Source organism: Narcine bancroftii, chromosome 7, assembly GCF_036971445.1.
Source record: "Narcine bancroftii isolate sNarBan1 chromosome 7, sNarBan1.hap1, whole genome shotgun sequence".
Classification (NCBI taxonomy): domain Eukaryota; kingdom Metazoa; phylum Chordata; class Chondrichthyes; order Torpediniformes; family Narcinidae; genus Narcine; species Narcine bancroftii.
This window is the reverse complement of record NC_091475.1, coordinates 82575577-82603077: the sequence shown is the minus strand read 5'-3', so window position 1 is coordinate 82603077 and position 27501 is coordinate 82575577. Positions and strand designations below refer to the sequence as shown.

At 43.8% G+C, this 27501-nt stretch overlaps 1 protein-coding gene across 15 annotated transcripts in view; it reads right to left on the bottom strand.

Moving 5' to 3' along the window:
- dock9b (dedicator of cytokinesis 9b) overlaps positions 1-27501 on the bottom strand; it is a 346813-nt gene that overhangs the window by 11779 nt on the left and 307533 nt on the right. For 12 of the 15 annotated variants that reach the window (XM_069890523.1, XM_069890538.1, XM_069890537.1 and 9 more), the window contains 5 exons: positions 24283-24389; positions 11668-11790; positions 9730-9843; positions 7042-7188; positions 4418-4628 (listed from right to left, as the gene is read on the bottom strand). In XM_069890523.1, the coding sequence (XP_069746624.1) occupies positions 4418-4628; positions 7042-7188; positions 9730-9843; positions 11668-11790; positions 24283-24389 (702 nt within the window). Of the gene's footprint in view, positions 1-4417; positions 4629-5397; positions 5589-5619; positions 5713-7041; positions 7189-9729; positions 9844-11667; positions 11791-24282; positions 24390-27501 lie in introns of those variants that run through there. The other 3 variants (XM_069890533.1, XM_069890534.1, XR_011341986.1) reach the window with 3 other exon arrangements.

Here is a 27501-nt window from a genome sequence, read left to right as displayed (position 1 = left end):
GTTAATAAAGCAGTGTTCCCTTTGGAGAGATAAAGGATGAGAGGTGACTTAATAGAGGTATACATGGTTCTGAGGGGCTTAGATAGGGTGGACAGTTGACACTTTTTTCCTGGGGCAACAATGATAAATACCAGAAGACAACAGTTTAAGGTGAATGGAGGAAAGTTTAGGGGAGATATTAGAGGTTATGTTTTTTTTTAAACACAGAGATTGGTGAGCATCTGGAATGTTTTGTGGAGGCTGATTGTGACAGAGTATTTAGAGGAGGTTTGGGAGGAATTGTTAGAGCAGCTTGCACACAAACATTTTAAAAACACAGAATTTGCAGGACTTTTGCAGAATGCTTTTTGCAAAAGAGCAACAAAATATTGACAGACAGCTGGCTTGGGAGAGCATGTGATTTTTGCAGGCAGGGAGAGAACAGTTTTGCTCTCAGAGAGGGAGGGTGTGAAACAGAGAGAGAGGAGACAGAAATCAGTTCCAGAAGGACAAAACTCAGCAAACTTTTGTCAGACTGTCTGGTCAAAGGAGAAGGCAGGCTGACTGTCTGAAAGGTGACCTGAAAGAAAGAGGATCATCTGGAGAACCCTGAAGGGGGCAAGTTTTGTCAGCAAGACTGATTGAGAAGGAATCAGTTGCAGATGTCCTGGAAGAGGAATCTCTCTCTGAAAACCAGCAAGAACCCTCCTGAGTGGTAACCATTTGTCTGTTAAGCACCAAAGACTGGTGAACTTTGTTAATGCTAACTTCTGTGCACAGTACAAGAATTGCCTGCAACCAGTGAGATTGGACTGTGATCCAAAGAACTTTCCTAATCTTAAATACACATTACACACACCTGCGCTTAATATTAGAGGGGGGATTAAGTAGGTTAGGTAGGTTAAGTAATAAGTTAAAGTTCAATTCTGTTTTCTTGTTCAAATATAATTAAAAACAACTTTTGTTTAAGTATCCCATTGTGTTGTGGTGAATATCTCTTGCTGCTGGTTTTTGGGGTCCTCTGGACTCCGTAACATGATACAGTAAGGACATTCAAAAGATTCTTAGATAGGTACATGTATCGAATAAAAATAGAGGGTTCGGGGTGTGAGGGTGGTAAAAATTAGGGTGGTGAAGGTCTACATATGTCAGCACAACACCATAGGCTGAAGAGCCTATACTGTGCTATAATGTTTTATGATCTCTGATGTCATTCTGACCTTCACCTCCACTCCCAGAATCCTATATTCAATACCTTCAACTCAATCCTGTATTTCCATCTCACCCTCCAACATATTCAATGATTCAACCCCCACCCTTGGAGGCAAGCAATTTCAGAGGTTTCCAACCCTCTGAGAGAGAAAAAAATAATCTTTATCACTATTTAAAACTTGCAATCTTCACTCTTATCTCTATACGAAGCACATTTGCCTTTTTCGCTGTCCAAACAAACTGATAATTTGGTAGTTAGATATACTTTGCCTATTTGGTTCCAATTTAGAAAGCACTTTGGTTATCATCGATTTTTATTAATTAGTCCAATTTTACATAATTCTTTTTTTTAAAACCTCAGTTCAAGGCATTGGATATACTCAATGGTCTATCTTTCTTGGACTTGAATATAGACCAAAACCTTGCCTCTTTTGAGCAATTTTCTGCCAAATTTAAATGACCTAATCAACATTTCTTTCGATATTTATAGTCTAGGATTTTCTAAACTCCTTAAGGTTGAGGTTTCGCCAAGACTTAGATTTTAATCTTATTTGGGAAGTATAAAATTTTAGACCTAATCAGAAAGGACTGCTTTCAGCCCTTTGTGAACTACTTTTAAGATTTAGTAATAGTTCTTTCTCTAGCATTGAGAAAGTTTGGAACATGACTTCCAACAACTGTTTGCTGAAAGTACATGGGAGTCTATTTTGAAAAATGTACATTCATCCTCTCTCTCTGTGCTTAGTCATTCCTTATTACGATTTAAAGTAGTCCATAGGGCCCACTACACCAAAGTTCTACAAGCTAAATTTTACCCCGATATATCCTCTAAATGTGATAAGTGTTATGTTTTAGCTAAGCCCCTGACTCTGTAAATTCTGTAAAAAAGGTATTTAGTATCTTTAATTCTTCATACAAATCTCTCTGCGAGTCCTTTTACTGCTATTTTTGGAATGGGTCGACCAATGGGCTTAATTTTGACTCCATCTCAATCCCATGTTGTTGCTTTTGCTTCCCCGCTGCTAGAAGCCTCATCTTGCTGTGGTGGAAAGACATTGTCCCTCCCACACAGACACAATGGTCATCGGATTTGATGGCATCTTCCCTCTCCGGAGAAAAAGACTACTAAAACGAGTAAAAAAAAACATTCCCTCTGGGGTTCTTTTTCAATTATTTTTAAAATTTATAGATCAATTATTTTTGCTTTTTAATCAAAAATCTTTTTTTTTCCATTTTTTGAACTATTAGAATTGAAATTAGTAGTTTCCGCCTGGCATTGATCGCAATCGCTCAGATAATAGGCGTGGGTCAGAAATTACATTAGTCATAGGTTTTTTGCGCTTTTTCCTTTTTTATCAACAACATGGATCATATATGCCTTGTTCACTATCTGTCATTTTAATTTACTTTTACCTGAACTTTATATCATATGTATCTATGTATCTGATATTATTATTTTCTCAAAAACCAATAAAAAATATTGAAAAAGAAAACTTGCAATTCCCATTTCTGGTTTTCCCTCAGTATCTAACTTTCATTCTTCTTCCATCCAAGACACCTCTCAGCATCTTTACACAGATCATGCCTGGAACGGGGTGTCATTAAAGCAGATACAATAGAAGAGTTGAAAAGGTTTTCTAGGTAGACACAGGAATATGAAGGAAATGGAGGGATATGTAGCGGCAGAGTTGAGTTTGATTTGGACAACATGTTCGGCACAGACATGTGGGGTGGGGAGCCTGTTAGCGTGGATATCAATCTCTTCCAATAAGAATAGTTATCTGGGCATTCCAATCCTGAAAAGCACTGAGATTGTAACTATTTCTAAAGGTGCACTGCGCTTTCTTTTCACGCCATCTGGTTTAGGCATTTTTTTTTTAAAACACAGCCAATTCCAAAAGATGTTCCTGAATCAGATCATGATTAAACAGGCTGTTCCCATTGAGGTTGAGTGAGACAAGAACTGGAGGTTAAGGGTGAAAGGTAAAATGTTTAAAGGAAACATTAGGGATGAACTTCATCTCACAGAGAGGTGAAAGTGTGGAACGAGCTACCAACTGAAGCGGTGAATGTGGGTTCAAATTTTATAGTTAAGAATTTGGACAGGTACATAGATTGGAGGGGTATGGAGGGCTGTAGTCTGGCCGCAGGTCAATGGGATGACAGAATAATAGTTTAGCACAGATTAGATGGGCTGAAGGGCCTGTTCCTGTGCCATAGTGTGTTCTTTGTTCCAAAGAAAACCATCAGAGATTCTCTCAACATGTTTGCACCAGGTACCCTGTATCTTAACCCATGCCTGTTCATTCATCACCATCACCCCTGCATTTGTCAAACCCAACTAAATAGCACCTCTGTTTTAAAGTCTTCACCCTTGGTTTTCTGTTCCAACAAGATAAGCATGAACAAAGCAATATGCAGGAAAGGCTGCTCTGCTTAATCATGGGAGTTTGAGTCACAAAGTTCACTGAAAAAGAGGGGGATCTAACTGAAACCCAGATTTAGACAGAGAATGGGTGCAGGGCAGATGTTCCCATTGGCTGGATCGTCCTGAACCATGGGTCAGGGACTCTGGTTGGATGGAGATGGAGAGGAAATTCAGCTGCTCAGTGAAGTTTCTTTCCCACTCCCCAGAAGGCTGTAAAGACCAATCTGCAAAATATAGTTAAAGAGATGGGTAAAGTTCTCAGCAAAAAGGGCATCAAGTGATCTGGGCAAATGTACTGAGGTAGATAGGTCAGAAGATGAGCAGGAATGAGCAGACCACTCCTGTTCATGTTCTTTTTCCTCCTTCAATACATGGAAACATAGATACAGCCTGTCTGTGCCAAAATATTTTCCACCTTGTCCCATCAACCTGCACCCAGACCATAGCCCTCCATACCCCTCCGATCCACGTACCTATCCAATCTTCTCTTAAATATCGAAACTGGCCCTGCCTCCACCATGTCCACTGGCAGCCGTTCCACAGACTCACCAGTCTCTGCATGAAGAAGTTCCTCTGAATGTTCCCCTTAAATTTTCACCTTTCACCCTTAACCTATGTCTTGACTCAGCCAACCTCAGTGGAAAAAGCCAAACAAAAAGAGTGTCAGGTCTGAATTTGGAGAGAATATGAGGTTTGGAAGACTGGAGGAAACCTCAAAGCCCAAGGAGATACAGGGGAAGAGTGAGAAACTGGGCTGATATTCACCAGGAGGGTCAGTTGATGAGGCACGATACTCACTGGTGAGGATGGTTCTTCGCTTACACTGTTGATCCACTCCTCCTTGCTTCTTTCCTGAGACCGTAAAAGGCATCTCAAATACAAAACGCTGAATGTTGTGGCTTCTCTCAAAGTCAGTCTTCCTATCCTGCATTTCCTTCTCGTCAAGAAACGGTGTCACATATGTGACTTGAATATAGGCATATTTTGAGTCCAGGTCCTTTGGATTAACCTTGGAAGAAAGGACACAAGTTGACCAGAGAGCACTGGGGTAAGTACAGGCAGCAGCTTAATTTCAAGGATAAGTGTTAACATTCTGACAGAGGAACAAACTTCACCCATGTTATGACTCTAAGATAAATAAAACAAGGAACATCACAGTACAGGCCCTTTAGTCTATCATGTTGTGCCAACCTATGCAAACCCACTCCACAACAATCTAACCCTTCCCCCCCTCTTTGTCTTACATCCATGTCCCTATCTAAGAGTCTTTTCAATGTCCCTACTGTACCAAACTCCATCACCATCCCCAGCAATGTACTCCAGGCATCTACCACTCTCTATGCAAAAAAAAACCTCATCTCTGACATCTCTCCTTAACTTCCCTCCACTGACCTTAAACAGGTGTCCTCTGATATTTGCTATTAATCACCTGGGAGAAAGGTGCTGGCTTATCTGACTGAGCCTATCATGATGTTGTGGTGGCCCTTCGCAGCTCGCCCCCACTAGGCCTCACAAAATGAAGGACGGATACGACAATCCAGCAGGCTGCACGAGGCCCGCAGCACTGCCCTCCAATTGGCCACAACCAAAAGAGCTTAACTGGCCTATCAGGGAAAGCGGATCACAAACACACCAATCAGGACTGAGGGGGCTTTGCCCACGCCCCTCAGCTTGAGAATAAAAGCAGGGCTGTGAGCCCAATAAAGCTCAGTGTTAACTACACTCAACTGGGGTTCGTGTCGTTCTTTCTGGGAGAAGCGTGTTCTTTCTGAGCTAACCTGCATACAGCTATAATCTCTCCTGCACTGTCGGCTCCGTAGATCCATAGCTTGTAGCAGCTAGCTGCAATGTTATATTCTTTCTTAAAGCAGCTCTCATCCTTCATGGCTCCAAAGAGAAAAGCATTCTGATGGGTTAGCAAAGGCATGATCTGAAATGGAACATCAACAAATCTGCAGATGCCAGAAATCTGAAATAAAGACAGAGTATGTAGGAAATACCAAGGAGCTCAGGCCAGTCTTCTGTCTGAAGCATTGATCTTGTCTCTCTTCCCACAGTCAGTCTTTATCCCAGTGTAATCAGTGACCCGTGACCTGAAGTACAAATCGATCAATGCAAATTCCTTGCAGTTTTCCCTCTGTACCTCGAGAATTAATTTATGGCATCTGGGAAATTATTGGGCATTCATCTGATATGAAGGCTCAGAAACCAACTCCCTATGGGAGCTGAGGCTCCACGGGGGGGGGGGGGGGGGGGGTGTCAGCATTGGGTACCATAGACACACAGGAGACTGCTGATGCTGGGATTGAGAGCAAAAGACACTGAAGGAAATCAACATGTCGCACAGACATGGAATGGTCGAGGTTTAATGCTGGCACCTTCTTTTAATACTCAGTAAAAGGGTACCAGAACCTCTTTTGATTTATATCAATGTCCTGAACTTGGGGATTTGGGGTACCAGCTCAGCTCACTGTCTATGGACGTTTCAAAGATTGGAAAGAAAATGAAAGGGAGAGAGCAAAGAATTCCAGGAGTGTTTGGACAGATTGGGGACAGGAGGTATGTCTGGGTGCAGGACTGGAGACTCCCTTGAGTGTGGAGGAAGGAATAATGGGATAACCAGCAGCTCTTGTTGAATCAAACTGGTGACTCAGCTGGCGTTCTGCATCACGGAATGTAATTTATATTTAATACCTCAATGCACAGAATTCATCTTTGGTCCGATGTCATGAGCATTATCATAAATTTTACAGTGAACAATGTACGGGAGGTGTGGAAAAGAAGTTCCAGCGAGTTGGAAGGGAGTGCAAGAGAAGGAGTGAGTTGGAATGGAGTATGGGAACCAGAATGAGTTGGAAGGGAGTACAAGAAATAGAGTGAGTTGGAAGGGAGTGGGGAAACTGGAGTGAGTTGGAAGGGAGTGCAGTAACTAAGAGGAGTTGGAATGGGAGAGCAGGAACCAAAGTGAGTTGGAAAGGAGAGCAGGAACCAGAGTGAGTTGGAAGGGTTGAAGGGAGGGTGGGAGAGGAATTGGAGTGAATTGGAAGGCAGGGTGGTCATGAACTGAAGTGAGTTGTGGGGGGGGGGAGCAGAAACTGGAGTGAGTTGGAATGGGGGGGGGGGTGTCAGGAACTGGAATGAGTTGGAAGGGAGTGCAGGAACATTAAGCACAGGGAGGTAATATTGCAGTAATTTCTTTCAGTCGGGATGTAGGAGTTAACTAAGTATGTTCCAAAACAATAGCTCATATTGGGTGGAGTGTTTGAACCTTTGAACATCATTCCAAAGGATTGAAATTTTGGAATTTCTTACAATTATTTTCAGTAGAGGAAATGCATCAGGGAACGTAGGTAAGTGATGGAATATTCCAGAAGGGTAGGGTTGCCAAGAAGTTTGAGGTTTCACAACATTACTCCTCTCACCTTGCTATCATCATAGATTATCCTTACATTCTCCGAGCCAAACTTATCTGAATAGAGCTTCAGAAGGCGTTGGGAGATCTCTGAAAGCTGTGTCAGCTTGGGCTCTTTATAAATGTACTCCTTTCCATCTTCATCTTCAAAGAAGCCCTGTCAGGAATGAGGTCAAGTTAGTCCGAGTGAAACAATGAACCAAAGTCAAAACAATGACAAAAATACAAAAGATTCTCCAAAGTCTCCTCGAGACCACCATAAATGCTGACTGATTTCACGTCACTTTTCTCAAGGCTGATGATCCCACTGATACTAATTTCCAGCTTTAAGATTCAAGGATTCCCATCAGTTAGTGCCAGGGTAATTTGTTTTACTGTATGTTTCCTCAGGCAGAGTTAACTCGGGGAGGAGAATCTGGCTACTTTTGTAATCCTTGAGACAAACGGATGTGAGTTTTCTAGCCGTTTTAACACAGAAGCGGCAGGAACTGCTTTTCAGGTTAGTTCAAGGTCATGGCATTCAATTCGCAAACGGAACGGAAATTATTTCACAGATCTCGCACAACACTTTACAACCAAATTAATCAAAGACACTTTGCAAAAAAAAGTTAGATTTAAAAAAAATAACATGAATTATGAAAGGGTAATCATTTTTGTTCTTGAAATACAGTAAATTCGCTCATTTCTTTCAGCAATTTCTGAGAATTTTGCAACACTTTTGTAGGAGGATTGGCATTTGGAAAACCTATTTTTCTCCAAAGAAAAAACAAGCTTTGTGATGAGCTATTCCACGATACCTCGGCAATATCAGCCCTCAAAAGCAGTCCATGTTGTGTTGCTCAGCAAATATTTCCCTGGGATTCATTGTCTAGATTTTGGGCCTGATGTACAAAATTGCCCAGAACCCTGCAGATGGGCTTAGATGTGCAAAATAGGTACATGGGCCATGGAAATAAACCCAATCTTAATGCAAACAAATCCCTTCAAACTACAACTGGGCACAAAACAGGCATCATTCCAGCTTTTGAACAGGAATGGGTGATGCGAAAGAAGCCTCCAAGTACAGACAATAAGCTGACATGAAGAAAAAACTTAGTTAAACAAGGAAGTCTACGTGTGCTGGGCACGAGTGCAATACACAAATGTGCTGGAGAAACTCAGCAGGTCACGCAGCATCCACAAGAAGTAAAGGTTAACCAACGGTTTTAAGGCTGGGCCCTCCGTCAGGTATAAGAAGAAAACAGGCAGACACCGGTTAGCTCTCACCTGTTAGCCTGTGCTCCACTCCTTCCCCCATCCTGTCCCCCTCTCCTCTCTCCCCCCCACTTTTTCATTCAGGCACCTGCCTGCTTTGTTCATGGACCTGATGAAGAGCCCAGGCCCAAAACGGTGGTCACTCTTCATCTTCCAGTGGATGCTGTGTGACCTGCTGGGCTTCTCCCACACGGTTGTATAGTGCATAAAGTAAAAAAAAACTATCCACGGCAAATCACAGCACCTTTAATGCAGTGAGGTTTCACTGCACCACTTACAATCCCATCACTGAATTACCTCCACATGTCTCTCACTGTCTGTAAACTGGTATTGCTATAAAGGTTATAAAAGACAAGAACAAAAGCAAGAATTACATTTGCTCCAAGCATTTACAATTACTTAAACTAAAAAAAACACCAAATTCAACAACTAATTAAAAAACTGACAGCAGATTTTGACGATAAATTTTAAACAGAAGCACAACTATTGTTAAGGGTGATGTTTTATGATGGATTGTGGATCACAGAGACTGGTGTTCTACACCTCGACATGCAAGGCTATGAACAAAGCAAGGTAGTGAACCCAACAGTTACGTTTAAGGTTATGATTGCACACCAAACAATTTTTAGAAGCAAGCTGACAAGGTCACACATTGAGAGCTCACGACTTCCATGGGCAGTCGCTGTAGAACTTACCGCTGCCTTCAAGAGGAAAAGAGGGTGGAAAGGAAGACATTAGTGAAAAGTCACTACACAGACTACCAACAGAAAAATCAATCAGCACAAAGTTTCACCTTCGTTATTTCCATATAAAGAGAAAAAAACCCAGCATTTAAAAAAAACTCAAGAGTGAGGATGTTTCTTCAACTCTCTCAGCCTGTTAACTTCCACTGGATGTTAATTTTAACAGTGAGAACAAGTGTCTTCTACCAGTGAAATGTTGCTCATATCCCCAAATGTGAGTATTCAAGGATCTTAGAGTGTGAACCCAGAAGAATCCTCAACCACTGCAGTTTTTCTCCCCCACCCCCCAAAACAAAATTATTTTTGCTTGCCATTCAGGCCATCGCGCCTGTGCTAGCTCTTGATCTTGGAAATCAGCCCAGCACCATCAGTGCAATACTTTCTTCCCTTTATGAGCATCTCACTGTTCTCTCTGAATGTTCGTGCAGGACCTGTTCCCACCTGACTTTTAGGCTCAGCATCTCGCCACGTAAAAGTCTCATCTCTCCCTCACCCCACCCCCACTCCATTCCATCCCGTTCCAGTAACCTTGAGATAGTTTCATTGGAAATGGTTCCACTGATTTTACCTCATCACCACATTTATGTTTTATTTTAAAGCAAAACAATGGACAATCGGGCTGCGCTCATGCTTTTTCTTGATGCAAAGACAGAGCTGAACGTTGCCAACATCAACTACTGCAGTCATCAATGGGGACCCACCTGTCCAAAAAAGGCCACTCGGAAGTAGGTGCCAAGAAGTCGCTTCCCTGTGTGTGTGACCTCAGCGATTTTCTTGTAAGCTTGATGTAGGATATCATAGAGGTGAGCAAGTTTCTGCAAGGGTGAAAGTTACAGTAAGTCCCTACATATTCACTCAGCAAACTTTCAATAGAATTAAAAACTTCTATTTGAAGAGTTAGAACAGGATTTTACAGCACAGATGGAACTCCCCTGCTCCTTTTTGGACTTCCTGTCCTACCATCAGCCCACGTCATACCATCTCTCCCACCTCCCGTACTATTCTCCCTCTCTCCCCCATGCTTCACCCTTGAACCCACCTCTGTTCTTCACCTGGACTCCCTGCACTCCATCCAGTGGGATGGAGTTCCACCTCCTTCCCAATCTCTGGGGATCCAGTTTTCTCCTGATTATTTTTTTTTCCACTGAGTTTAGTGAAGTTCCCCAAACATTTACAACCCCAAACCCCGAGGTTCCTGGTTGCAAAAATGCTTCGAGGTCAGATTTCAGGGAAATTTTAAAGACCCACCTCATGTGAAACAGGAGGGCAGGAGGCCACTTGGCCCTTAAACGTGCTTCACCATTCAGTTAGCTCAAAGCTGACATAATCCTGGCCTCAGTTCCATCTACCTGTCCAGATCCTCGGGTTTTGGGATTCCCCAGTGGCCCAAGATCAAATTTGTCCTTGGAATGCACTTAATGGTGGGCTAGTGTGGTAGGAAACAGCTAGGATTCCGGACCCTCTGAGAAAAGTGTTCCTACTCACCTCCACCCTAAATAGGCAGCCCCCTAACCTAGGACAATACCTACTACTTCCAGGTTACATCACCTGGGAAAAAGTCACTTCAAGTGTTACTCACCCCCTGAATCTCGACCAAGCCCCTTCCTACATTTCCGCCAGAGAATTAGCTTGGCTGAAAGGAGGTAATCAAGAAAATCTGCAGAGGTCCAGCACGATACACAGTAGTGCTGGAGAAACTCAGCAGATCACACAGCATCCACAGGGAGTAGAAGACACACAACGGTTCAGGCCTGAGCCCTTTGGCAGAAATGCTGAAAAATCAGGCAGACACCTGAAAAAAAAGTAGGGGGGAGGGGGAGGAGTACAGGCTAACATGTCAGAGGTAACAGGTGGATACAGATGGTAGGGTAGAAAAGAAAGCAGCTGAGAAGAGATGAAGGGCTAAGAAGCTCTGATGGAAAAAGGAAGGGAAGGGGGGGGCAGGGAGCTGGACCTTTTATTTCTCATGGAGGCTGTGTGACTTGCTGAGTTTCTCCAGCCCTTTGATGTACTTCAACAACACTTCACCCGTGGATCTGTAGTGGGTCATTAACTGCATCTGGTGCTCCTGATGTAGTCACCTCCACATCAGAGATGGGACACAGACAGGGAGATCGTTTCTTTGAGCACTTTCACTTTGTCCGCTGCAACATCAAGGACCTCCCAGTGACCCCTAATTGTTTCATTTCCACTCTCCTGTTGCCATACTAACATGTCTGTCCATGGTCTCGTGTACTGTCAAATCAAGCCCCCCCCCCCCCCCGTAAATTGAAGAAACACCTTTATATTCCATCATTATCAACCTCCAATTTTCATTAACCCTATCCATTGGTGTTTCCCGATCCCTCTCTCCCCTTGCCTCCAGCTCCCCACCATCTTTCCTTCCATCTCCTACAGAAAGCTACCCTTCTCACCCCTCAGTCCTCTCCCACAATCACATCCCAGCTTCTTTCTGTCCAACCCTCCCACCTGTATCCACCTAATATCTTTCACCTGCTTAGTTTCTCCAGCACCTTTGTGTGTACCTTTGTGTGTATCTACAGACTTTTTTTCTTTAGCTCAATTGATTGTTCTCCAGCCCTGCCTCCTGTTGGGGGCCGGGGAGGGGAGGGGACCGGTGGGGAGACACAATCACTCACCTCAAACTCTTGCCGTTTCTCGTAAACTGGAATGATCAGTTTGTAAATGTTGGAAATAAGTTCGTAACGCTCTGCCTTCCAGAGTCCATCTGCGCACTGCTCTAACAGCTCCATAAGCACATCCTATCCAAACAACAGGCAAAGCACACACTTTCATTCTGATCAGCTGCCTTTTACAAAACCAAAGAAAGAAGTTGTTCCCTTAAATCTGCACAGAAACCCTCCAGTTTGTCCACCCCCCCTCCCCCCCCCCCCCCCCCCCCCCCGGGTTCTAGGTGCAGCTGCAACGAAGCTGCTCCCACTCTAATTTTTTCGAGAATAAAGAGAGTCCCTTGTGCTTTGTTGGTCTTTCAGATCAGGGCTGACCAGCACGTGAGCTCCGTTCTCCTGCACGAACTCCTTTCACAAACAGACTTAAACCATCTCAGAATCCACCTCCTGAAACAAACAACTCTGCGAGGTTTGGACCACAACATCAGCTGACATCAAACTGTTCCCACGCGTAGGATCGGGACCAGAATGATCAGGCCTTTCCCATCAGCCTCAACATCAAAGAAACTGCAGTGATCTCAGCTCCAACTGCATCCACCCCATAGGAAACAGATGCAGGAATTGGCCATTTGACCTCTCATGCCTGGCCCATTGTTTTATGAGATCATGGCTGATCTTTCACAAGCTCACCATTTTCCCGCATTAACCCCATATCCATGGATTCCTTTGGTAATCTAAAATCCATCCTGAAAGCAAGCCTGGCGGTTACATCACCAGCAAGCTGGTTTGGGAGGAGTTTTAAATAGGATCCAAGGAGAAAGTGGTTGATAACTGGAACGCAAAAGAGAAACACAAAAGCAGCAGATGCTGGAACCTTGAGCAGGCAAATAATTGCTGGAGGAACTCAACAGGTTAGGCAGCATCTGTGGGCAGAGTCGGTCAGCTCATGTTTCAGGTCGGTACCCTTTATTGAGACCCAAAATGCTGTCGGACCATTTCTACACACGGATGCTGCCTGGCCCTCAGAATCCTTCCAGCAACTGGATGTCTGGAACTTGCTCCCAGAGTGGGTGGTGTAATCAGATACAATCAATGGTGAGGCAGGGTGGGGTGGGGGAGGGAGTCACTTGGAAGATCTCTTGGTTGGTTTGCTCCTGTGTCTGGCAGTGTGCAGTCAGAGTAATGTACTTTTGGAGATGCTGGTTCCTGAATAAACACATGTGGTTGAGTGCAGATGACTGCTCAAGGTGAACTTGGTGAGAGACCCAGTGGAACATCTCTCATTTACCCTCATGAGGTGAGATGAGAGTTTATTACCATAAAGTATACAGATGCACTGAAATTGCTATTTGCTGCAGCCACACAAGTCTGTAAGAAATATCAAATGCAATAGTATAAATTAAATTACCAAATTACTCCGACAGGAAAAAAAACAAGACAATGAATATAAAAGGATAAATAAACATTCACAGTCGCACTTAAGTCGAGGAAAAAATATTTCAACAGTGCAGAGATATTTTTTTACTGATCCTGGAATAGCTTATGCTCACACAGGTGTCGGTGCCCAGAGATGGACTTGGTTAGGTTGGCCACATTCTACAGCCATCTGCATTTCTAGGCACTCGAGTTTCCATAATAGGCTGTGAAGCAACCGGTCAGTAGGCTTTCCACAGTGCACCAGTAGAAGCTTGATTGAGTATCACTTTTCAGAAAGTGGAAGTGTTGGTGTGCCTGCTTCACAATACCCATCAAGGAGCAGCCTGGACATAAAACAGGTTGTCCACCATTTCTGCTTGATTGGTCTCAAGCCCCCAATCATTTTCATAATTTCGTTCTTGCATTTAGTTACCTGACCCAAGTCACCCAAAGGATCGAGACATTTCAAGGGCAAACGGGGAGCTGTGTGACTCAAGTCTCTATTTTCTTGCTGGTCATCCAGCTGTTGACCCACCACCATCAGGAAGGAGGTACAAGAGCATCAAAATCAGGACTGCCAGGCTGGGAAATAACTTCTACTTGCAGGCTATGAGATTGATGAACGGTATCGTGTAACCGAGTAAATCATTCCAAAATATTTTTATACATGTATTTTAAATTATATCTCTATGTGCTGTGTGTGTACCATGGTCCGGAGAAATGCTGCTTTGCCTGGTTGTAAATGTACAGTCAGATGATAATAAACTTAAACTTAACCCAGTCCTCACTGCTAAATCACAGCCCCTTGGGCAGTAATTTCCACTTGTTCTTTACTACATTTAATCAATTAAATGATGAATAACTGGAAAGAAGCAGATGATCAAACACGCACAAAACTGATGAATTTGAGTCACTGCATAAAACTAGCCCTTTGGCCCATCAACACCCATCTATACTCGACAAATTCACCTGCATGGATCATAGTCTCCTCTGCCTTGGCCATTCAGATACTATTGCAAAGTATTTTTTTGCACTGGATAACTGTGTATATGTATAACCTATTTGTTTTTGTATTTATTTTCTCTTATTTATTCAATTAAGTATGCAATTGCAGTTGTTTCTTGTTGTACCTGTTCGAAATGCAGCAAGAAAGAATTTTGATGAATATATTTGCCCAATGTGCGTGACATCATTTTCAAATGTTGCAAGAGCATCTGCCTCCACCACCCCCTTAGGCAGTGTATTCTGCACTCTAACCACCCTGTCTGTAAAGAGTAAAATGCATTTTCTACGAGCAAATTCTGTATGCAGCTTTCAAGATGTTAGTAACATAAAATTTGAATGTCTCCTTAGGAACGTCTTTGAGGCAAGGCCTTACGGCTTCATCCAGATACTATTGCAAAGTCATGTTTGTTTAGTTTCCTTTGTTCTATGAAATGGAAGGAATTAGTTTTATTCCAACAATTTTATTGACTGTTGAACAAAGTTTTAGCACCTTCTAACAAAGTTTTAATGGTTGCAACAATGTTTAGCAACTGATAAATACATTAACAATGTTTAATAAACTCTGGAAAACTCAACTCAACTTTAGTACGGATTTGTTTGAATGAGTCATAGACAACAACAGCAATTATAAATTAATATAGTCACTACACTGTAGAAATAAAGATCTTCCACGGATCCCTTCTAAATCTCCTCCCTCCACCCTATCTTCTTGTTTTAATCTCACTGCTATGACAATAATGATAAGCTTGTCATACACATTGTACAATGTACACGTATCTCGAAATCCTTACTTGCTGCAGCTGAATAGGTTTTTAAAAAAATTGCAACAGTATACATTAAATTGAAAATCGATAACACAAAACATTGAGGCATGATAAATATTCATAGTGCAAGAATAAAAGTGACGTTGTAATAGTATAGACAGTACTTTTTGTGGTGTTGGAGAAATCTATGATGAGAGAAAAAAGGGGAGGTTCAAGACTCTGATAGCTGTTGGAAAGAAACATTTCTTGAACCTGGACTGTACCTTCTGACAGCAGTGAAAATAGGTTGTGACGATGGTGATCCTTCATGATGTTGACTGCCTTCTGAAAGCAGCACCTTACCTAAATATCTGCAGTGGACAGGAGAACAGAGCCTGTAATGAATAACGTTTATTACTATTTTCCCTTTGGGCACATCTGAGACTATTCCATACCCCAACCAGGCTCTCCCTCAGCCTCCACTGTTCCAAAGAAATCGACCCATGTTACCTAGTCTCTCGTCACTGCTTCCCTTGCAGTGTCCTTGGGAACATCCTCCACTCCCTCTCCTCAGGACAAGCTTACAAACGTCAGGTTGCTTTGATCTGGAACCCGCTGCTTTGGTGGCACCTTCGAAGGGGAAGGGGAAAGAGCAGAAGGGGCAAGGATGCAGATGGTAGTGGGACTGAAATAGGACATCTCTTGTGAAAAGTCACTGAAAGGTAAATGTACAAAGTGCAGCTGCTGGCCTGCACAGCAAGGTCACATGCAAAAGTCTAACAACGGCCTCTGCTTTTACACCATCTCCGCTGTACACACTCAAAGGTGTGATGCTGCTAAAGCACTGCTCTGGTACCTCTGTAATCACTAGGATTTCTTTCTTTCCGCAGAGAGGGAGACACTGAAAACATTTAGTTGCTGGATTAAAGGAGAAATGTTTACTTGGATGTGTTTGCCAAGAATTGAGACCAGCAGGGCGCTAGAACCTGGGGTGGGGGGGGGGGGAAGTGGGATAAGGCAACGGAGTTTCTTATTGTAATGGGTTGAGCCACAACCCCCAGTCCACATCTCACTCAAGGGAAATCCTCTTTGTCCACTTTAGGGTAAACACTTAGAGAGTCAGGGTACAGTACGAGGGGGTCTCCATCAGAACGGGGAGCAGCCCAACCTGCCGAGAGCCCCGGGTGGAGAAGGAGAAGGGGCAGTAGCCTGGGCAGGGAAGGCAGACACAGGCAGTGAGGGGAAAGGGAAGCCGGGGTGGGGCCAGCTCTGCCACTGCCAGTGCATTGCCACAGGGCTGAGCTTCACTGCTGTGTGCGGGCACGGAGAGGGATCCTCACCCAGACCTCCAATGATGAAGCATGCCATGCGACCTCCTGCCCTCAGCAGGTCAGCCCTGGGAAGGAGGGCCGAGCATCGTCCTCGGGTGTGAGGGTAGTGGGCGGGATGCGCTGAGCTCCTTGCTCCGCCCTGCACACGTGGTGTCCGAGCATCAGTGTGCGGCATCCAAACAGCAGGGACCACCGGTTCTGTCCAAAACCAAGGGGGCATGCAGAGGGTGAGGGGTACAATGGCCAGGTCCAGGGCTGCATACCTGCTGGGTGCAGGGGAGGAACAGGAGATGTTGAGGGCAGTCAAAGGAGAGAGCAGTGGTTCTTCAGAGAAAAAAAAACACCTGGTGGGTTGAGATTTGGGTCACTCCAAAGTAGCGTGAGCAGGGAGTTCAATTTTTTGTTCTGCATATTATTTAGCTCAGAATGACAAACTCTAATCACTTTGACTCACTGGAATTCAAAACAACAAAAAAGGTATTCACATTGGAATTGGACTGCATTCCTGCACTAGTGCGACAGAGATAATTAATCACATAACCATTAATATGTAAAAGAAAATTTGCCAGCGTATCAAGCAGAAATATGGCAAAATTTCTGTTCTCATTGATGAATCAGCAAGCCTGAGCATTAAGACAGCCTTAATAGTTTATTTGAAATGAGAAAATGATAAGGAAGGTGATCCCCATTTTATGTTTTTAGATCTAATTGAACTGCAACTATTGCTAAGTGTCTATTGAACTGTCTCGATAACCATGACTCTTACCTGAAACAGAACCTTGTGGCATTTGCTAGTGAAGGGGACGAATGTAATGCTTGGTGTCAAATCTGCTACAATTCTCAGTGATGTGATAATCTGGCACTGCCTTAATCACAGATTAGAACTTGCGGTAGGTGATTCGGTGAGAGAAGTTCATGGAATTAATTATTTTCAATCATCTATGGACAAATTATACTCTGTTTACAGTAGATCACCTCTCAATCAAAAAGGACTGTCTGAATGTGCCTCTCAATGAGAACAACGAATTTGCTAAATAGGCCGTGTTCTGAGCACCAGGTGGGTAACGAGGTCGTTTTGAACTGTTTCAGCAGTACGGCAAAATTATGAAGCTCCGTGTCTTCATTTTGAAAAAGCAATGAAGGATGAAACAAGATCTGGGACGGACAGAAAAACCTGTGAAAAGACTCTCTACAGAACAGTTTCTTTTGGACTTAGCTCTCACAAATGAAACATTGCATGAACTTGGTTTACTGTCAGAGTGTTTGCAGAAACGCACTATTTCAATTGGTTATGCAGACAAAGTGATCCATTGGAGATAAAATCACTGCATGGACTGAAAGAGCAACCTGGGACAAAAAAAAACGGGCAGTTGAAAAGGGGAAGTTTGGAGAAATTACCTTAACAAGCAACAACAACATTGTCTCCATTAATTATCTACAGTTTCTGACTAGTTTTATAAACACTTTGCAGCACCCTATGTTCACGACAACATCCCTGAAAGATTCTCAAATGTTTAAACCCCTGCTAAATGAAATGTGTGTCCTTGATAAAGGCTCCCGGCCTGCTGAAATGCCGCCTAATTATGGAGAGGCTGCAATATCATCTCTCTGTAATAAATGCCTTCAGAGATCATGTGGAGGATCATGGACAACGCATCCCCCAAGATTTACGCCCAGTACTGAGCTGTTCACAAGTTATTTCTATCAGAACTGCTGAGTGTGAGAGGGGATTCGGTCACTTGAACCTGATAATAACAACATGCTCAGGAATTCTCATAAATCATGTATCAGCCCTTATGTTTGCTAAACCACACGGATCTCCTTTAGTTCAGTGGAGTCCTGAGCCGTCTACCACGTCATGGCTGTGATTCAACACACCAGGACAAGAGTTGCTTCAGACCCCCTGAAAACATATTATGCCTGACCCTTTGTCGAAATTATTGTGAAACTTCTCATTGGCAGTGCTTGATAAGTAGGTAATTAGTAAAATACAGGAGTACCATATTTTCACTTACTTGTTGATAATTATATTTTATAATTACTTTGCCATAGTATTAAATCAAGTATAATATGTTTTATTGTACCAGTTACACACTGAAATGCAGCGATAGGCTATAATCTTGTTAATGTCTTAACTATCACTATATTTCCGTGGAACTCTTGAATTCATATATTATTTTCATCTTAATTTAGTGCTTGACATTAGAAGAACCCATATATATATTATATATAATATATATGTCACACCCAATTTACGTACCTGCTCATTTCATGTACTGGACAACTTTCTTGCCCCATTCATGTAATGAACAGGTACACAAATTAGGTGTGACATAGATAGAGAGAGGATATAGGAAATGGTAGGCATTTTGTCAGCCCCGGCACCTAAAAGTTAGCACTGCACCCCTGCCCGCACTGGCAAGGAAATGAGGGAGAATTTCATTGCTCTTCCCCCAGGGCAGTGCCGTGGAGAACTGGGTTTGACACCTCTCCCAAAGCACTGTCATTGAAAGAGTGCCATGTGATTGCAAGATTCTACATATGTGGGCAGGAGGATTGGCCAATTCTACTACCCAGAATAAAGAAACAACAATACGATGGTGGGAGGCAGGTTCACACATTAGAACAAAGAATATCTGCAAAGTAAGCCTTTTGGGTAATAATAACTGCAATATAATCTGTAAACAAAAGTAAAATACTGTGCTGTAAATAGAAATGCTGTATAATCAGTTGCTTTTGTGATAAAGGCAGGCTGAGCAATAAAACTAAGTATGATAAGCAATAAATGCAATCAGAACAATAAATCCATCACCGCAAAAACTGCAAAGCTTAGAATATTTCTCAGTTAACTATAACCCAACAGTAGAAAACAAATTTCCTGGAAATTAACTGGGCTTTACAATGATTAGACAAGGACTACACCTTGAAGCAAAGCTATTTGGGCCAAATTAAATCCATACTTTATGCATCTGAGGAGTACAGAAGATTTGAAGAATTATGTGGTAGAGAGAGAGAGAAATATGAGGTCATGAGCGTGAGAATTTTAAAATCTAGGTGTATGTGCATTTGATAATTAAATGGAAGCAAAGACTTGAAACTTTACAATGTTCCCCTCTTCATTTCACTTTACTTTCCAAAACTGGATCAGCCAATAAGCCAATCTGTTGCACCCGGTCAGTTGAGAAGCAGGCTTTTGATGACTCTCTTATTTCACTCGATGCTGTCTAGCTCAAAGAGTTCCTCCAGCAGGCATTCCGCTACCCACCCATTCCCCCCCACTTCCCCACCCCGTCATTATAATTATCACTGGCTCCCTCAATATTCACCTGGTTGGCTCCACATTCCTGCACCCTGGTGCCTGTGTACTCATCTCAGCAAACCCCTCACCTCCATGCATTGCTCCTGGTCCCACCGCTGCTGGATTTTAAAATTCTCACCCTCGTTGGGTGACCTAACCAGGAAAAATATCACTAAGAACGAAAGATTGGAGGATTTACAAGGATATTGCTGGAACTTGAATAGTTAAGTTACAGGGAAAGATTAAACAGGCTGGGACTTTATTCCCTGACTTTTTTCACCGAGGTTAGGTGAGACACCAAACAGAGGACATGGGTTAAAGGTGAAAGGAGAAATGATTGAAGGGAGAATTAAGGGAACTTTTTCACATAGGGAGCATGGAATGAGCTGCCAACTGAAGTGGTGAATGTGGGCTCAATTTTGACTCATGAAAAATTTGGATAGGTATGTGGATAGGTGGGGTATGGAAGGAAATGGTCTGGGCACCAGGCTGAATAATAGTTTGGCACAGACTAGATGGGCCAAAGGGCCTGTTCTACAGTTCAAATCATCCCCATTCTCTCTTTTCTCCACCCTTTCCTCGACATTCAAAAGGCATTTGGACAGATTCATGAATTGGAAAGACTCAGAAGGATATGGACCACAGTGCTGACTGGGTCAGCATGGACGTTGGGCCGAGGGTCCTGTTCTGTGCCGGGGGCATAGCAGAAGCAGGGTGAAATGAAGCATTGTGAGCGATGACTTATTACACCCTCGATAAATATTTCCTGGTGAAATGCCCAAAAGCATTACATAGAGTAATGTTCACAGAAGTGCATAGATTCCAAGCTCAGAAACAGCCAACAATTGACAGAAAACAGATACCGTCCGGGACTCACACTGGTCGGAGAACAGCAAGAGCCACAGGTACAAAGTGCGGACTCTCCTCCACATTGCACCCAGATCCCACCCACTGCTCACTGGGAAGTATTTCATTTCTGGTTTCTGGGGATTTTTTTAATGATCAAATGCATTGAGCCTTCCACGAATGACTCAGGGAACATCAACGCAGCATCTAAAGTGACAATTCTCATCAAATCAATCCAACACGACAAGCAACTACAAGTTTTGCCATGTACCACTGAAACCCTACACCATGTCCCAGTGGAACCCTACACTGCATCTCAATGAAACAGTGCCCTGTATCCCCGTATAACCTGCATTTTGTACTTAATTTAATACTACACCTGCACTTGTGTATTATTGTTGCATTACCTGCTCCATGAGTTGATTTGCCAGGATAGCAAGCACCACAAAGCTTTGCATTTCACCTGGTGCAGGTGACTGTAAAGAGTTCAATTCAGTGTCTATGACGGGATGTGTCCAAATTAGTTAATGAGTTCAGTTGCCAGCACATGATCCTATTTGTCTGTGTAATGCATTGTGAGTATTTTTCGCTGTGAGACTTGCTCAGCACGCCTCACTGGACAACTGGACTGAGACAAACTGAGCCAGAGTGATACAATGACCCTCTACACCACCTGGAGAATGATGTACCAACTGTCATTGACTTCAGCTCAGTGTTCAACATGATTATACCTCAGTGGCTGGTGAAAAAAACTGTCCTCGATGGGACTCAACACCCCTCTCTGCAACTGGATCCTGGACCGAGCGAACAGGGTCAGTGTGGGTTGGTAGCAAAACCTCAAGTCCCATTGTGCTGAGCACTGGCGCACCTCAAGGCTCTGTGCTCAGCCCACTATCGTTCACATTGCTGGCTCATGACTGCACTGTCATATTCAGTTTAAACAGAATCATTGTTCACAGATGATACAACAGTAGTTGGTCTCTTCAGCAACAATGATGAATCAGTTTACAGAGAGAAGGTTGATAGACTTCTAAAATGGTGTGAGAACAAAAACCTGAATCTCAACCTGGACAAGACAATTGTGGACTTCAGGATGATAAATGTCGACCATTCTCTACGACACATCAATTGTTATGTTGTGGAGAGAGGAGAGAGCACAAAGTTCCTTGGTGTGCATATGAAGAAAGACCTATCCTGAACCCACATCTTTAAGTCAAGAACAGTATCCCGAAACCAAGTATTAATTCCTAATTATTACACACACCGTGCAACTCCGATTATCCAAAATTCTCATTTATCAGAAAAAATTGTAAAATATTGGATAAATAAGGATATCAGAAACAAATTAGAAATCCTCAATTATACTAAATTTTTCAGAGCTGAATTGACCAGGGCTGCCAACAGCAGGAGTGAGGACTTTGGGCTCCTGGGCAGGAGTGGGGACCTTGATGGGGAGGTGTCAGTGATTGGCAGTGGCCAGCATTTTTTTTTGGTGAGAATTAAACATTATTTTAATGCTTAAAAAGTCTTTCTTTGTTGTTGTTTAAACATTGATACAGGTGATTTGTTTTTTTTTAAAAAATGACCAGTTCTCCGGAAAAAATGTGTGTGTGTGTGTGTGTATATATACACACACAAACGTGATTAATACATTATGTGTATTGTGTGTGTATTGGTGTACACTGTAGTCCGTTTTGTCAGGTTGTATATATACAATTGAATGTTAATGAACTTGAACTTGAAATGGCCAGTTCAGTGAGAGACAGACGGAGGGGGTTGTTAAAGTTGGACAATTCAATCTTGATCCTGGAAGGTTGCAGCGTGGGGCAGACAGCAAGTGGTGGATTGCTTTTCAGGCTTGCTATAAGCTTGGTTGTAACAGTGCAGGAGGCTCCAGATAGAACAACACTGGCACTGTGAATTCAGGGAGCAGTGTGTAGCTAACCATATCTCAGTGATGCTGAGAACGCAAGAGCTATTTCACCTGGAACTCTGGGATCTCTGACTCCGGTGAAAATTGTGTTGGCTTCAACTCTGAAATTTAACATCACAAGGCCTCTGAACTGGCAGAGAGACACTCTGCCCTGTCACCAGTAAATTAACAAGGCCTCTGAACTGGCAGAGAGACACTCTGCCCTGTCACCAGTAAATTAACAAGGCCTCTGAACTGGCAGAGAGATACTCTGCCCTGTCACCAGTAAATTAACAAGGCCTCTGAACTGGCAGAGAGACACTCTGCCCTGTCACCAGTAAATTAACATCACAAGGCCTCTGAACTGGCAGAAAGACACTCTGCCCTGTCACCAGTAAATTAACAAGGCCTCTGAACTGGCAGAGAGACACTCTGCCCTGTCACCAGTAAATTAACAAGGCCTCTGAACTGGCAGAGAGACACTCTGCCCTGTCACCAGTAAATTAACAAGGCCTCTGAACTGGCAGAGAGATACTCTGCCCTGTCACCAGTAAATTAACATCACAAGGCCTCTGAACTGGCAGAGAGACACTCTGCCCTGTCACCAGTAAATTAACAAGGCCTTTGAACTGGCAGAGAGACACTCTGCTCTGTCACCAGTAAATTAACAAGGCCTCTGAATTGGCAGAGAGACACTCTGCCCTGTCACCAGTAAATTAACAAGGCCTCTGAACTGACAGAGAGACACTCTGCCCTGTCACCAGTAAATTAACATCACAAGGCCTCTGAACTGGCAGAGAGACACTCTGCCCTGCCACCAGTAAATTAACAAGGCCTCTGAACTGGCAGAGAGACACTCTGCCCTGTCACCAGTAAATTAACAAGGCCTCTGAACTGGCAGAGAGACACTCTGCCCTGTCACCAGTAAATTAACAAGGCCTCTGAACTGGCAGAGAGATACTCTGCCCTGTCACCAGTAAATTAACATCACAAGGCCTCTGAACTGACAGAGAGACACTCTGCCCTGTCACCAGTAAATTAACATCACAAGGCCTCTGAACTGGCAGAGAGACACTCTGCCCTGTCACCAGTAAATTAACATCACAAGGCCTCTGAACTGGCAGAGTCATCAATAAATACAGAATCTGCATTGTAAGCAAACTTCCAACTGATAAGAAAGCCCTGATGCTGCAAATTTAATCAGCCTTTTCATGCAAACACACTGCCTTTGGTGAGGTATTAACCTTTTATCGGCATATCCTATAGCAAGTGTTAATCATTACCAACACACTGGAACCTGTGCAAAGTTTCACTGGAACACAATGCAGGGTACCCTAGGGCAATGCAGGGTATAATAAAACGCATCATCTTCATTTCACTAGTCTCTCCTCCAGTTTCTCTCCACCTGAAGACTAGCTTGTATGTCTCTCTTTCCCAGAGCCTATGTGTGGTGAATGTCTGCCAAGCTGCCTGTCTCCCCTCTGGTGAGCCTTGCTGTACTAACATTAGCTGTGCATTATCTCTACTGTTAAGGACACTCCCCTTGGATATAACTGTATATGCATCTATTGTCTTTCATTATTGTACCATGAGTTTCTGCTAATAAAAGCCATGATTATTGTTTGACCCCTTCATCTTTCTCTACTTCATCAACTGGCACTTCACTTTTGAAAAGTCTTGCACCTGAAACTTTAATGCTGCTTCGGCCATGGACTCCACCTGATATGCTGAACACATTCTGGTTTGGCTGGGTTAGCAGTTATGCTCATTTTCCTTCATTTGCCAACCTCCTAATTCTGCGAGCTTGCTGAGTTTCTGACTACAGAGGGTCACCTCAGAAGGCCCTTCATTCACCGTTTGTGAAGGATGCAGAAGAAACACAGAACTTTCCTCTCATGGAACATAAACTAATTTCAAGAGAGACTGAAACTATACGATGTTTTCACAAAAGGTCAAGTCTCTTGATGTCCTTGTCACATTTTATCATTGCGTCTATTAACGAGGTAGCACGAGAATTAAGTGCTACGGCAAAGAAGCAGCACTGAAGTTAGAGCAGTGCCCAGACCAACGCACCTCATTGTAATGGACGTCTTGCATTCCAACATCTTCCATCATTGCTGCTTCCTCATCTATGTTGGGTGTGATCACCTTAAATGCTGAGCAGCCTTGCTTAACTATACCTAGGAAAAAGGGGAAAAGTAATATGAGGGTACTTTAAACACACAATCTGTAGAACAGAGCAGAATGTCACAAAGCATGACACACAAGTGATGTCAAACAGAATTAGGGGTCTGCTTTACTGAGAGCTTTATAGGCCAGTGAGAGGAGATGACATGGTGGTGAGGACTGGAGGATGTTATAGATCAGTGAGTGGAGGCGACATGGGATGAGGACAGGTGGATGTTGTAGATCTGTGAGTGGAGGTGACGTGAGGTGAGGACAGGAGGATGTTGTAGATCTGTGAGTGGAGGTGACGTGGGATGAGGATAGGAGAACGTTGTAGCTCAGTGAGTGGAGATGACGTGATGTGAGGACAGGAGAACGTTGTAGATCAGTGAGTGGAAATGACGTGATGTGAGGACAGGAGAACATTGTAGATCAGTGAGTGGAGATGACGTGGGGGGAGGACAGGAGAACATTGTAGATCAGTGAGTGGAGGTAACATGGGGTGAGAACAGGACGAAGTTGTAGATCAGTGAGTGGAGGTGACGTGAGGTGAGGACAGGAGGAGGTTGTAGATCTGTGAGTGGAGGTGACGTGGGATGAGGATAGGAGAACGTTGTAGCTCAGTGAGTGGAGATGACGTGATGTGAGGACAGGAGAACGTTGTAGATCAGTGAGTGGAAATGACGTGATGTGAGGACAGGAGAACATTGTAGATCAGTGAGTGGAGATGACGTGGGGGGAGGACAGGAGAACAATGTATATCAGTGAGTGGAGGTGACGTGGGGGGGGTGAGGACAGAAGAACATTGTAGATCAGTGAGTAACTCATCAACCATGAAACTTTGCATTAACCTCTTGAATGCCTGAAGAAGAGCTCAGGCCTAAAACTTCAATAGTGAGATCGCTGGTGTCTCCCTTTATTTATGACATTTGTTGCTTAAATAGGACTCAAAGAATAATTGAAGACAGTTTCCATCTTTGCCTCATTGACATCAAGGAGGGTACAGGAGTATCACAATCAGGGCTGCCAGACTGGGAAATAACTTCTTCTCTCAGGCTGTGAGACTGGTTACGATTGGTGAACGAAGTCTTATTACTTTGGGTGTCTAATGACTGAAGCTACTAAAATATTTACAAATATCTATTTTATTTTATATTTTTGTGGATATGTATCATTATGACATGCTATGCATTGCGTGTGTATATATGTGCACTGGTCCGGAGAAACGTTGTTTCATCTGGTTGTATGTGTACAAAAACAAAGGCGAGAAATCAGACTGCTCAAACTACAGGGGAATCACGTTGCTCTCCATTGCAGGCAAAATCTTTGCTAGGATTCTACTAAATAGAATAATACCTAGTGTCGCCGAGAATATTCTCCCAGAATCACAGTGCGGCTTTCGCGCAAACAGAGGAACTACTGACATGGTCTTTGCCCTCAGACAGCTCCAAGAAAAGTGCAGAGAACAAAACAAAGGACTCTACATCACCTTTGTTGACCTCACCAAAGCCTTCGACACCGTGAGCAGGAAAGGGCTTTGGCAAATACTAGAGCGCATCGGATGTCCCCCAAAGTTCCTCAACATGATTATCCAACTGCACGAAAACCAACAAGGTCGGGTCAGATACAGCAATGAGCTCTCTGAACCCTTCTCCATTAACAATGGCGTGAAGCAAGGCTGTGTTCTCGCACCAACGCTCTTTTCAATCTTCTTCAGCATGATGCTGAACCAAGCCATGAAAGACCCCAACAATGAAGACGCTGTTTACATCCGGTACCGCACGGATGGCAGTCTCTTCAATCTGAGGCGCCTGCAAGCTCACACCAAGACACAAGAGAAACTTGTCCGTGAACTACTCTTTGCAGACGATGCCGCTTTAGTTGCCCATTCAGAGCCAGCTCTTCAGCGCTTGACGTCCTGCTTTGCGGAAACTGCCAAAATGTTTGGCCTGGAAGTCAGCCTGAAGAAAACTGAGGTCCTCCATCAGCCAGCCCCCCAACATCTCCATCGGGCACACAAAACTCAAAACGGTCAACCAGTTTACCTATCTCGGCTGCACCATTTCATCAGATACAAGGATCGACAATGAGATAGACAACAGACTCGCCAAGGCAAATAGCGCCTTTGGAAGACTACACAAAAGAGTCTGGAAAAACAACCAACTGAAAAACCTCACAAAGATAAGCGTATACAGAGCCATTGTCATACCCACACTCCTGTTCGGCTCCGAATCATGGGTCCTCTACCGGCATCACCTACGGCTCCTAGAACGCTTCCACCAGCGTTGTCTCCGCTCCATCCTCAACATCCATTGGAGCGCTTTCATCCCTAACGTCGAAGTACTCGAGATGGCAGAGGTCGACAGCATCGAGTCCACGCTGCTGAAGATCCAGCTGCGCTGGATGGGTCACGTCTCCAGAATGGAGGACCATCGCCTTCCCAAGATCGTGTTATATGGCGAGCTCTCCACTGGCCACCGTGACAGAGGTGCACCAAAGAAAAGGTACAAGGACTGCCTAAAGAAATCTCTTGGTGCCTGCCACATTGATCCCCGCCAGTGGGCTGATATCGCCTCAAACCGTGCATCTTGGCGCCTCACAGTTTGGCGGGCAGCAACCTCCTTTGAAGAAGACCGCAGAGCCCACCTCACTGACAAAAGGCAAAGGAGGAAAAACCCAACACCCAACCCCAACCAACCAATTTTCCCCTGCAGCCGCTGCAACCGTGTCTGCCTGTCCCGCATCGGACTTGTCAGCCACAAACGAGCCTGCAGCTGACGTGGACTTTTACCCCCTCCATAAATCTTCGTCCGCGAAGCCAAGCCAAAGAAAATGTGTACTGTCATGCATCCTCTCATACCCTGATAAAGGGCTCAAGCCTGAAAAAGATGGTTCTGTATTTTTACCTTTGCTACATGAAGGACACAGTTTGACCTGCTGAGCTTCTCCAGCATTTTATGTTTTTACAATTATTCGACTGTGCCTTTTGCACCAAGCTCCAGACCTCCAAAAATTCCCTCTCTCCAACCTCTCCAGTCTTCTTATCAGCTGAAACAAACACTGACCTGCCCTTTCCTCTGAGCTGGGGCAGTGGGATCACTGCAAAGAAGGCAGCAATTGACCGCC